This window comes from Berghia stephanieae, chromosome 7 (assembly GCF_034508935.2).
Source record: "Berghia stephanieae isolate SIO BIC M18660-M18661 chromosome 7, UCSD_Bste_1.3, whole genome shotgun sequence".
In the NCBI taxonomy this organism is placed as follows: Eukaryota; Metazoa; Mollusca; class Gastropoda; order Nudibranchia; family Aeolidiidae; genus Berghia; species Berghia stephanieae.
Window position 1 is genome coordinate 23,400,672 of NC_088366.1, and position 12,500 is coordinate 23,413,171.

Below are 12,500 nucleotides of genomic sequence, written 5' to 3' on the forward strand. Positions count from 1 at the left end.
TAATAATAATAATAATACCACCACTACTACTACTACTACTACTACTACTACTACTACTACTACTACTACTACTACTACTACTACTACTAATAATAATAATAATAATATAATAATAATAATAATAATAATAATAATAATAATATTAATATAATAATAATAATAATAATAATAATAATAATAATAATAATAATAATAATAATAATAATATAATAATAATAATAATAATAATAATAATTATAATGAAAATAATAATGGATCTGTTGAGTATGATAATATTGAAGTTGATGGGAATATGATAATAATACCGAGGGCTTATTCATTATTATTTATTTATTATTCATTATTTATTTAGTTCTTTAAATATTTCTTATCTAAACAAAATCGTTTTCTTTCCCCCTCATATTGTCTTTACGTTTGAATGTCTAGTTGGCGAAGGAACACCGTTGCCTCGCTCAGCTTCTTGTAAAATAGATGACAAAAAGTGTTTTGTCAATGTACGGTTAACCTAGGCTTCACATATTATACATAGCTTAATAATAACTTGAATGTAATATACCTCAAGTATTTAAGATACCACTCCCCCCCCATCCCCAAACTGATTTAACTATTTGTTCAAACTCTTTTTCTTTTAAAAATTTATTCACTCATTCACACCTGCCTTGCTTCTTTCTCCATTCTAGAGACCACTTCACAAAGAACATCAGCTTCATCGAAAAAAGCTGCGAATTCACAGTAGAGTCAAATGTCTTTGGGAGAAAAACATTCGTGGAAACCGAAGACCTTCTTACCGGGCACTTTCTGCAAGAATCTGGAGAAGTACTTGTAGAGGTAGAGATGAGAAACATCCACAGCATCTTCGAATGTTTCATGAGAATTCCCAAAGACGGCGGTGGCAGCGGGTCATCCCGTCACGGTTACCCTGATAGGATGGAATCTTCTTACTTCATGTTTGGACTTTCCGACTGGAGCATTTCTCTATTCCCCGACAACAGCGTGGCCGAGGCTGACGGTAGCGTTGAGGTTCAACTCCAACGACACACGAGCTTTGACCATCTATGTTACGTTAGATATAGAATAATTCTTGGTGATGAGGCGACATTTGACTCAGGTGATCTGGAACAAGTTCTTGACACGTCCGGTGTTGGTCAACCTTTTACCATTGGCGCTTCCGTGTACAGACTTTCCAGAGGTCGCTCCACGCTTCGAGTGAAAGTAGAAATGGTGTCTGTTGTGTCGGTTAGCGAAGTATTTCTAAGTCTACCAACGAGAAACTCTCCGTCCAGAGCACACTGCTACGATAGGGACAAACAAGCTTGGATGCTGGAGGTAGACATCACGGGAAAATTCTTGGCGTTTAAGCTTTTTTATACGGATATTTCTCACGTGCCCAGGAAGTTCTCTCGTTACGTGGGCTGGAACATCCGGATCATGTCCCGTTGCAGCAACACGAGACCAAAACGGTCATTGGAAAGTCCGCATGGGAAATATTTTGTCCAGCAAGAGGTAGATGAAGGATGTTTCATCAAAACGGATATTCCTGTAGAAGAGGTAAGTACAATTATCTTTTTAAATATAGATAGAAATAAGACTTCTATTTAACTCCGCTCGTTGGAGTTATAATTCATGGTGCGAATTAAAGTGCGGTCGTTATAACATTGGAAGGAGCCAATTTATGAAAATATTCAGAATTGGGGCCCAGATAGTTTAGTTGATGGTACGGACGATATTTTTTCTGAACCCCATTTTCAGCAGGGTTGGGTAGCTGCCTCTGGCAAATCTGACGGAATTTATGTGAGATGAATCAACATCCTATCCAAAAAGTTGCAAGAAATTACTATTATCCGTTTAATGTTATATAAACCATAAAAAAACTGTGGCTCCAAGGTCCTTTTGTGTCTCTAAAGGACTTGTTCTTTTTTACCAGTCGCAAGTGATTTTGTCATCAAATTTTGCCAGGCATTTCATTTATTTTCTCTATTAAAACTTTTAAACACCTCTTGCTTTAACCTGTCATATAATCGGCAATAATATACATTATGTTGCCATGAAATGAGTCTAAAAATGAATCAAAAGTATTATCCTCGTTACAGTTTGACACAGAACTCACGAACGGTCGCTGTAGGTTTTATTTGTAACCAAAAACACACAGGTAAAAATAAAACTCTCTGACAACTGTCAACTCGGCCGAATTAAACAACTAGCACTTCCAATAGGATTCAATAGTCTGATGTCACGTCCGCTCAGCAACGAGCGGATTGGTTCTAAACAAAGAAAATCGGTACTATTTATTCTTCATGCTGGCTAGAAATTTTTCACATCTCATGTGATCAGAATGTATAAAAGTCAAAACATGAATGGTTAGATTTATAACGTTGTTCTCCTCTGGATACACTTTTATGCTCGTCGGAGAAGTATTTCATTATGGCGTCCGCCATTCTTCCGATAGTTTAGAACCAGTTACTAAGTTACTATGCGCCATTACGAGGGAAATGACGTCACGATTGTTGAAGCCTATTGAGCATTACCACTTGGCGTAATAACACATCATTCAAAGAAGACCGTGGCCATTAAGAGAGAAGCAATTTATTGCATTGCCAAAACCTTGGCACCGCCATTTTCATCAGCATCACCTCTTTCCTCTTCATTACCGCTTTCGCGAATTTAAAAGAGGAAGTACCTCCTGTCTAGACGAAAAACTAAATCGTTTTATAATTTAGTGAAATAACCAATCGTAATCCACTGCCTCAATTCGGTATTATGAGAAGGTGAACCAAAATCAAAAAATTTGATTTAAAGTGAAAACGGCTAATAATACAGAATTTAAGACTGAAGCAATATCTAAGGAAGACATTCAATATTTCCAGACACATATTTATTCAAATATTATCTCATGATTTTTTACTTTAAAGCCAATGGTTGCTATCTGGTTCACACCGACAAAACACCAGATTGAGAGGGTGGGTCACATTATTTTTTTTTATGAACGCCCCCCCCCCCACCCCTTTAAAAAAGACCCCATGAAATCGTCTGTTTTTTTTTTGGCTTTCTTTAAGGGGGGGGGGGGGGGCTTTTCAAAGCTTCCTCACGTAATATTCATTCCCTCCTTCTCACCTCCTCACCTACAGACTACCGAAGTGTCATCAAAACCCGGAAATGAATGAGGGCTTGGTACAAAAGAATTCGTATCCGGTTCTCCATTTTCACGGAGAGTTGTCGCCCCTTCATCACATCTCCATTTCTATACTAGGGCCAAAGGGGAGACAAATGCTGGCAAATTATTCTTCACCTCCACCCCCCCCCCCCCCCCCAAATTCATTCGTTCCGTTACGTTCAGATTAAGAAAAAGAAAAATTATTTGTCTTCTTTCTGCCACAAAAGTATAACTTTTCCATCTCCAGTAACATCTCTTTATTGTTTTTGAAAATAGGCATTCTAAGACAAGACCAACGATTTTGAAGTTGGAAATTTTATAATTCTTATGGGGGTTAGATGACACACCTAGAAACTGTAGAACCAGTTCGATCACCCCCAACCCCCCTTTCCAATTTTTTTTTTTTTTTTTTTTTTGCCAGCCAATCGAAATAGTTTATAATTAGCATTTTGATTCGCTATGTGAAAACGAATGTGTTGACGGTGAACCGCTGAATAAATTCTGATGGTTCCAGCCGGCGATAGAAACCTTGACGTTGCTCTCCAAAAAGATAAAAAAATAGAAGTCATTTTGCATAATTTGTGGACATTAAAAAAGGGAGGTTCAGCCATAGAATAAGTAGAGTTGTATTTGTTGAAGAATTTACTAGCTCCTAATGGGGTGGATGAGTCGTCCTATAATTTATTGAATATAGCTTGGTCCTTTATCAGATTTCTCCTAAAATAAATGCACGCGTTAACTCCCAATAAAATCACGATCTACGAACCAAAGCAATTATATTTCTAACAATTAAAGCAGAATTTTCCTCTAAACATTATACTTTTGAAATGTTTAAATGTTTAAGTCAACATAAATAATAGCGTTTGAAAAAAGATATGTATCATAGTCATGAATGTTAAAACCTGAAAATCTTAAATGAATTTTATTTTGCTTTTTGTTCGGCTATGCTCGGCGCATAGTTGAGTCCTTAGAAAAATCTCACATTCTCTCACCGCACTCAGGTGTAAAACGAGTACCTACCCATCAACAACGTTGTCTCTGTCCGAAAGAAATTGTAATACCGCCTAACAGGCGTTATGTCCTGTCCTACATGGTAAATGTTACTGTTGGTCAAGTACCCCTTGTAAAGCGCTTGGATATTGCGTTAGATATAAGCTCAATTTATTTTTAATAGGTACACTTTCACTTTGAAATGTAACTTTCATGCAAATATCCAGTTTTTAAGAATTCGCAGGAAAAAAAAAAGCATAAAGTGCTTGGTCGAGTGCTTTTTCCGGTGTCATAATATGATGACTGGATGAATGGAAAGTACCAATCGGTATTAGGGCTAACCCACACCGGAGACTGACTCCGACGACCCGGCACTGTCGTCCTCTGCCATCTTCCAGATAAAGATGTCAGGCACGGACAAAATACTAAGAATAAAGAGAAGAGCCGCTAGATCTAACCATACCAAGCACCTGACGTCCTCTGCCGATTTTTTTTTCGAGCTTGGTATTGGTAATCAAAATGGGTCGGTTTTTACGATTAAAACAAAAACGTTTAAAAAGTGTTTGCCTTAGCTTGCTAAACACAGTCAACAATGTCATTGTGTTGTATTGCTCTCGGTGTAAAAGAAAGAATCATATAAATTTTTATTCTGCTTACATTTTTACACCAAATTAAAAAAAAAAACCCAAAACGGGTAGGGTTTTTGAAACCAAAAATACAAAGGCAGAAATTTTAACGATCTAACACGTCTAAAGTTGTTGTTTTTAAGCCACCGATTGTTATCTTCCGTTGTTTAACGCTCTCCTTACCAGAAATTTTTAGAATTTTCCTCAAAAATTCACACCCACCCAACACAAAAACAGACATTTCTTCCCCAAACAGAAAAGCAACAAGAAAATTCTAAATATAATATTGTTCGACAATATGAGCACTATTACAAAATGTCAATTTTTTATAGCTATAGCAAAAAAGAAATTAAATCTGGAAGAGAGAAGTGACGGTTGCCGGAGGACGAGAGACGCATGCGCACAACCAACATGACGTTTTTCCACCGGTGACGTCACAGACTACGGGTGACGTCCAATCAAGGGACGCTACTCTTCCGCTAATCTCATTCCCTAAACGTGGTAATGAGGGGATTAAGCCAAAAATCCTTTTTGTTTCCATCCATACGGTATGTTGTATAGACGTTTGTTGTACTTTGTATACTTTTTCTTGCTAAGCTAATTGTCGATAATCTCTGTCAAGCATTATCCAAATCAGTCGATCAATCAATAAATCAAAAGTATGGGCAAATCAGCACAATTTCTCAAAGAGATGTTCTGCCTCTACCATTTTGTCTGTACGTGTGCTTGTTCATACATGGCATACATAGAACAAATCGGACAACTACTCTAATGTCGGCTAAAATCATATTGCTGATAGATTCAATAAATACTAACGAAAGAGTGAAAATGTAGAGGCTTCGTATGGGAACAAAACAGGCCATGTACGTTGCGGGTACAAACCCTTTGTCAATACACAAATAAACGTGTTCAATGAGTACAGGCGATACAAGTTATTTTGCATTTTATTTTATTCGTTTTCCACGTTTATCTAATTTGTGTATTGTTGTGCTTGTATTGACGAAGCGTTTGTACCGGAAACGTCCATTGTCTGTTTTGTTCCTATACGAAGCCTTTCCATTTTCACTCTTTCGTTAGTATTTTCATGATCACCGGCGTCAGGCAGCCCCTACTGTTTTCTACTGATAGCTTCAATAAATACGTCATGGTCCCCCAAACATATACGCGTCATCGATGAAGCCCGATTCGCACTATAGATAGAATGCGCTTGGCCAAGGAGTTCACAACATTGCCATCCGGAAGTATAACGGACCAACACACAAACTCTGTGTAACCATGAACTTTTATAGTCTGGTTAATACAGAGAACAACTCACAAACGCGGATGGCAAAAACCATAACAAAGGCCTGAGTGACGTCATCTGCATACTATCGATAGGCACTATTGTTGTGTGGAGAGCGTCGAACATTGATGCAGCTTGGATTATTAGATTGGTATTCGCCTGTAAATTCAATCTCATACATAATATAAGGTACATTTCGATTATATTTGCAAAAAAAGAATGATGATGATGATGATGATGATGATGATGATGAAAATAATAATAACAATAATAATAATAATAATAATAATAATAATAATAATAATAATAATAATAATAATAATAATAATAATAATAATAATAATGATAATAATAATATTAATGTGAAAATAAAAGGGAAGATATAACATAAACAGAAAGCAAACAGCCAAACAAAAATAAAACTGCATATAATGTTAACATGAAACAAACAAACAAAAATTAACAAATTCTACAAAAGATACCTAAACAACACAGACAGCAAACAAAAAAGAAATAGAGACGATTAAAAAAAAACCCCCAAACAAACAATGAAACAAAAAAAAGTACAATCCAAAACAGAACAAAATAAATGAAAGAAAAGAAAAGAGCCCCCCCCCCCCCTTCACCTTATTAAAAAAATCATCGAAAAAATGAAAGAAATCCCCCAATAAATTAAAAAAAAAGCCTACCAAAAAAACCCCCGACACTGGAAAAAAAAAGAACAAATAGAAAAGAACACCCCCCCCCAAAGAAAAAACAACCCAAAAAAACAAAACAAAACAAAACAAAACAATAGAAAACAAAAAAAAAAAAAAACGAAACCCCCCCCCCCCCAAAAAAAAAAAACAGTACACAAAATCAACAAACACAAAACAACCCAAATACAGCAATAAGAAAAACTAAACTAAACCAAATAAAACGACAACAACAAACAAACAAGTAAATGACAAAAAAAAAAACAAACAAATAAACAAAAAAAAAAAAAACAAAAAACAAAACAAAACAAAACAAAACAAAACAAAAGAAACCCGAACCCCCCCCCCCCCCCCCAAAAAAAAAAAAAAAAAAAAAAAAAAACCCAAAAAAAAAAAAAAAACCAAAAAAAACCCCCAAAAAACAAAAACAAAACCGAAACTGTTGTCTTATGTTCGATTTCTTCTCTTGTCCGTCATGCCACACTCCACGACACATGTTTACATCATCATCCTATCCTATTACCGCCTCGAGACGTTCTCTGATTTCATTACTGAGCATTTCCATATATTCCTTACGTCTCGCTTTACGTCTTCGCTGGTCATCTATGGCACGCTAATTCAATGATGTGTATTTAGTGAAAACAAGTCGAAGCTCAGTTTCTTGAATGAAATTAATTGGATTTGAAAGATCTTATCGTTGTAGTCATGCCCCAACTTGATATAAGGTATTCTATATAATACATGGATGAAAAGAAGAAAGAATTAATGTCACTCTTACCCCACAGCCCCCCCCCCCCCCAAAAAAAAAAAAAAAAAAAAAAAAAAAAAACAACAAAAAAAAAGAAACAAAAAAACAAAACAAAAAACAAACAAAACAACAAACAAAACAGAAAAAACATACAAAAACAAAGACAAAACAACAAAACCGCCCCCCCCCCCCCCCCAAATAATAAAACCAATACCAAAAACAAAACAAACATAAAAAAACCCCACGAAAACACCCCAACAAAAAAACAGAACAAACACAAACCCCCCCAACCCCCCCCCCCCCCCCCAAAAAAAAAAACAACACAGCCCAACAAAAAACAAAACAAACCCAAACAAAAAAGAAACAAATAAAAAAAAAACCCCAAAAAAACAAAAAAAAAAACAAAACAAAAAACAAGCAAACAACAACAACAACAAAAAAAAAGACCCAACAAAACAACAACCATCACCGTCACCCTCCCCTAAAAAACCCCCCTCAAATAAACCTCAAAACACCCCCCCCCCCTTTAAAATAACCCTCCCCCCAAAAAAGAAACCAAAAAAAAAAAAAAACATACAAAAACATACACAAACAAAGACAACACAATAAAACCGACCCTTCCCCCCCCAAGAATAAAACCAATACCAAAAACAAAACAAACAAACAAACAAACAAAAAAACCCCACGAAAACACACCAACAACAAAACAAAACAAACACAACCCCCCCCCCCCCCCCGCCAAAAAAACAAACAAACAGCAACACATCCCAACAAAAAACAAAACAAACCAAAGCAAAAAAGAAACAAAAAAAACCCCCCAAAAAACAAAAACAAAAAAAAAAAACTATAAAAAACAAGCAAACAAAAAAAAAAAAAAGACCCAACAAAACAACAAACATCACCGTCACCCTCCCCTAAAAAAACCCCCTCAAATAAACCTCAAAACACTCCCCCCCTTTTAAAAACACCCCTCCCCCCCCCCAAAAAAAAACCCACAAAAAAAAAAACAAAACAAAAAACAAAAAACAAAAACAAAACGCCAACCGTATCTAGAAATTGATAGGAAGTCGATAAATAAGCTTGGATGAATGACCAAGATTTCAAAGGAACTTGGCTTTAAGAATTTTTGGCGTCATTTATTTGGGGATCATTTTACTCAATCCATATTATGTATTATGTAATACGAGTTTTCTGTCTAAAGGACGATAAAGGCTTTCTTTTATGGTCAATTTACGAATTAAATTGATAATAATATTATGCTACATCAACGTTAACAAAAAGATCAATAGTTTAGTTAACTTAAATGTGACCAGCCGTCTCACGAGATGCTTTGGACCACAAAAAGTGACTTTAGCAGTAATATGGTAAGAAATACGAAATTTGGGTCATTTGCAATGAAAGAACTTGTATTTATTTTCCGTCATTTAGGAGCGATAATAACCTTAAATTTCATATTTATGGTTAAAAATAAATTTTCCACCACCTAGTTCACCCCGACATAATACCGCTTTGAGACGGTGGGTCACAAATATCATCTGGATGGGGGACCCTAAGAAAACCAAGAGATGTGTACGCTACGCTAGAAAGAGTTGAACAGTAACACAGTTAAAGATAAGGCCGTATTAGGTTTAAAAAAAGAGACCCCATATGAAAGTAGTGTGCTACGCTGGGGCTTGCTTTCCAATATTATCATAAAAACGTGGAGAAAAAAAATATACCACGGCTCTTCTTCAAGTTCCGTATCTGTTCCAGGGTTCTAAGGCTTCGTGAGTTATAGATAGTTCGAAGATGACGTCACTCAGGCCTTTGTTATTGTTTTTGCCATCCGCGTTTGTGAGTTGTTCTCACTAAACTGTATTAACCAGACTATAAAAGTTCATGGTTACACAGAGTTTGCGTGTTGGTCCGTTATACTTCCGGATGGCAATGTTGTGAACTCCTTGGCCAAGCGCATACTATCTCATCTCATCTCATGTAGTTCCATATCTGAAGCAGACGTCGGAGGTCATCTTCCGCCAAGCTGATCTATCTCTTGCCAATTCTATTAAAGCAGCGCCACCTTTCTCAGCTTCATCTGTCCAAGTTCTTATCCCTTTCAAATACGTTATTCTTTGTCTTCCTCTTATTCTTTTTCCATTCATCTTTCCAGTCAAGGCGAGTATTTCCAAACCAGGTGGCGGATAATGTGTCCTAAAAATTCCATTTGGCGTTTGATGATTTTTGTTATCAGTGATCTTTTTCTGTTTGCCATTTCTAAAATTTCTTCATTTCTTTTCCTTTCCATCCATGACACCCTCATCATTCTTCTGTAAAACCACATTTCCACTGCCTCCAGTCTTTTAACCATGGTCTTGTTTATGGTCCAGCTCTCACAACCATATAGCAGCACAGACAGTACATAGCAATCCAGGACTTTGATTTTTGTTTTCATGCTAATATTCCTGTTTTTCATAATTGTATGCAGCTGGTTGAATGCATTCTTCGCCATACCTATTCTTTTCTTTATTTCACAATCTGATTTTCCATTGGATGTTACATTGAAGCCTAAATATTTGAAACATTCAACTTGTTGTATTGTTTGTCCTCTGCTTGTTATTACACAGGCTGGTGGGTTATTATTTTTAGATACCGTCATACATTCTGTTTTAGATATATTCAGTTCCAGTCCCATATTTTCACTACTCCTGACTACAACATCCAGTAATTCTTGTAGTTCATGTTCAGATTCTGCCAGTAGAACCGTATCATCTGCATACCTCAGATTTGTTACATTCTTTCCTCCAATACACACCCCCTTCTTATGTTCGATATCTCTTAATATCATTTCACTATAAGAGTTGAATAACTCTGGAGACAAAACACACCCCTGCCTAACTCCTCTTCTAATAGGTGTAAAACTGCTTAGCTCGTTGTCAACACGCATTGCTGCTTCTTGTTCCCAGTACAAATTCCGTAATATTCTTAAATCTTTACCATCAATGTCCAAGGATGATAGAATTTTGAATAGTTTTTCGTGTTGTACTTTATCAAAGGCTTTTGAATAGTCGATGAAACACATATACAGATCTTTATTTACTTCAATACATCTTTCCATCAGCATTGATAATGTGAATATTCCATTTCTGGTACCCTTGTCCTCAACAAAACCAAATTGCATCTCCCCAATTTCAGGTCGTATTTTATTTCTTATTCTTAGTAAAATTATCTTCAAAAGAATTTTTGTGAGGTGGCTCATTAGGCTAATAGTTCTGTGTTGTTCACAATCAACTGCTCCTGGCTTTTTTGGTAGTGCTATAAAAATGGATCGTTTCATATCAGTTGGCATTTTTCCTGTGTCATACACTTGATTTAGAAGGTTTGTGATGAATTCAATCCCCCATTCACCCAGGCCAGTCAAGGCTTCAATTGTTATGGCATCAGGTCCTGCAGCTTTTCCATTTTTCATGCTTTTCATGACGTTCCTAACTTCATCTTTCATTATAGAAGGCCCTTCCAGTTCTTTTATCATAGGCATTTCTCCTCGATTATCAAAAAAAAGTTCTTCAATATATTCTGACCATCTGTTTAGAATGCAGACTTTGTCCATGATGGTGTTTCCACGCTTGTCTTTGTTGCATCCACTTTTAGCACCTGATTTAGTTTTGTTTGTCACTTCTTTGATTTTCTAATGGAAGAATTTGCCATTTTTTTCTTTGCAGGACATTATATAGTGACATTGTTCATTTATCCAGTCTTCTTTAGCTTCGTTGCATTTTCTTTTTATCTGCCTGTTCAGAGTCTTGTATTTTTCTTACTGATTTTTGGCCTTTCTTCTCTCATTCATTAGTTCTAATATCTCTGGAGTAATCCATTTCTTCTTCTGCAACTTAAGTGTGGTTGGAACATTTTCTTCTAGTGATGCAGCAACACTGTCTTTAAACTGATCATATTTCTCTTCTATATCTGTTAGTTCTCCAAGCAATTCAAACTTGTTTCTTACTGATAGTTCAAATTTTTCTTGTATCTTCTGTTCTTCCCGGAGAATGTCTAGTTGGTATTTAGGTTTAGCCTTTGCTCTTTTGCAGATTTTCAATTTAACTCGTATGGGGCATAGCACAGGTATATGATCGCTGTTACAGTCAGCCCCCGGCATAGATTTGGCATACAAAACCGAGTTTCGGAAACGTTTGCTGATGAGTATGTAATCTATTTGGTTTCTCACTCCATCTCCAGGACTTTTCCATGTCCACTTCCTTCTATTGTGGTTTGTTGACCAAGTATTTGTGATTGTCAGATCATGTTGACGGCACCATACTATCTATAGATAGAATGAAGTTGACATCATTCAGGTCTTTGTTAAGTTTTTTTTGTTGCCATCCACGTTTATGAGTAATTCTAACTTAACTGTATTATCCAGACTATAAAAGTTCATGGTTACACAGAGTTTTTGTCTTGGTCCTTTATACTTCCGGATGGCAATGTCGTGAGCTTCTTAGCCAAGCGCATACTATCTATATCATCTCTCCCCTTTGCCGTGAAGTCCTTCAGTTGTGTTAGAATGTTCTTCGTTGTTTTTCCCTAGAACGCGGTTTAGAGAACAGTAATATTATGCAAAGAGTGAATACGTCATAAAAAGGCGATATTTGACCTGTTGCGTCGAAAGGATATTACATCCGGTCAAGTAAAGGTGTCAAAATGTGATAATATTTAAGTTTAAAGGGGGCTCGCGGGTGCAGGTCAAGTGGGTTCAGCTTGGGTGAAAATTATCCATTTTTGGAACTAACTGTTTTGATCAATTTATACATTCCTTATTTCATTTCAACCCCATGTTTTTGCTGAATGAATATTTTAAAACAGTCAAAAAAGTGCAATTCAAAACCCGTGCCCAACGTTATCGGGCTCAAAAATCCGATAAATATTGAAATAACAATATCAAACATAAAAATCAAAGAAGATAAAATAAAATGGTGGAGTACCAAAAATACGTGTTTATTTTCCAATATGGCCGCGATTTTCCATGGCAACGAAG

At 36.1% G+C, this 12,500-nt stretch overlaps 1 protein-coding gene across 1 annotated transcript in view; it reads left to right on the top strand.

The window, feature by feature from the left end:
* Positions 1–12,500, top strand: part of LOC144976908 (uncharacterized) — a 160,064-nt gene that overhangs the window by 100,275 nt on the left and 47,289 nt on the right. The window contains exon 4 of the mRNA XM_078921509.1: positions 681–1,548. Coding sequence (XP_078777635.1) covers positions 681–1,548 — 868 coding nt within the window. The remainder of the gene's footprint in view (positions 1–680; positions 1,549–12,500) is intronic.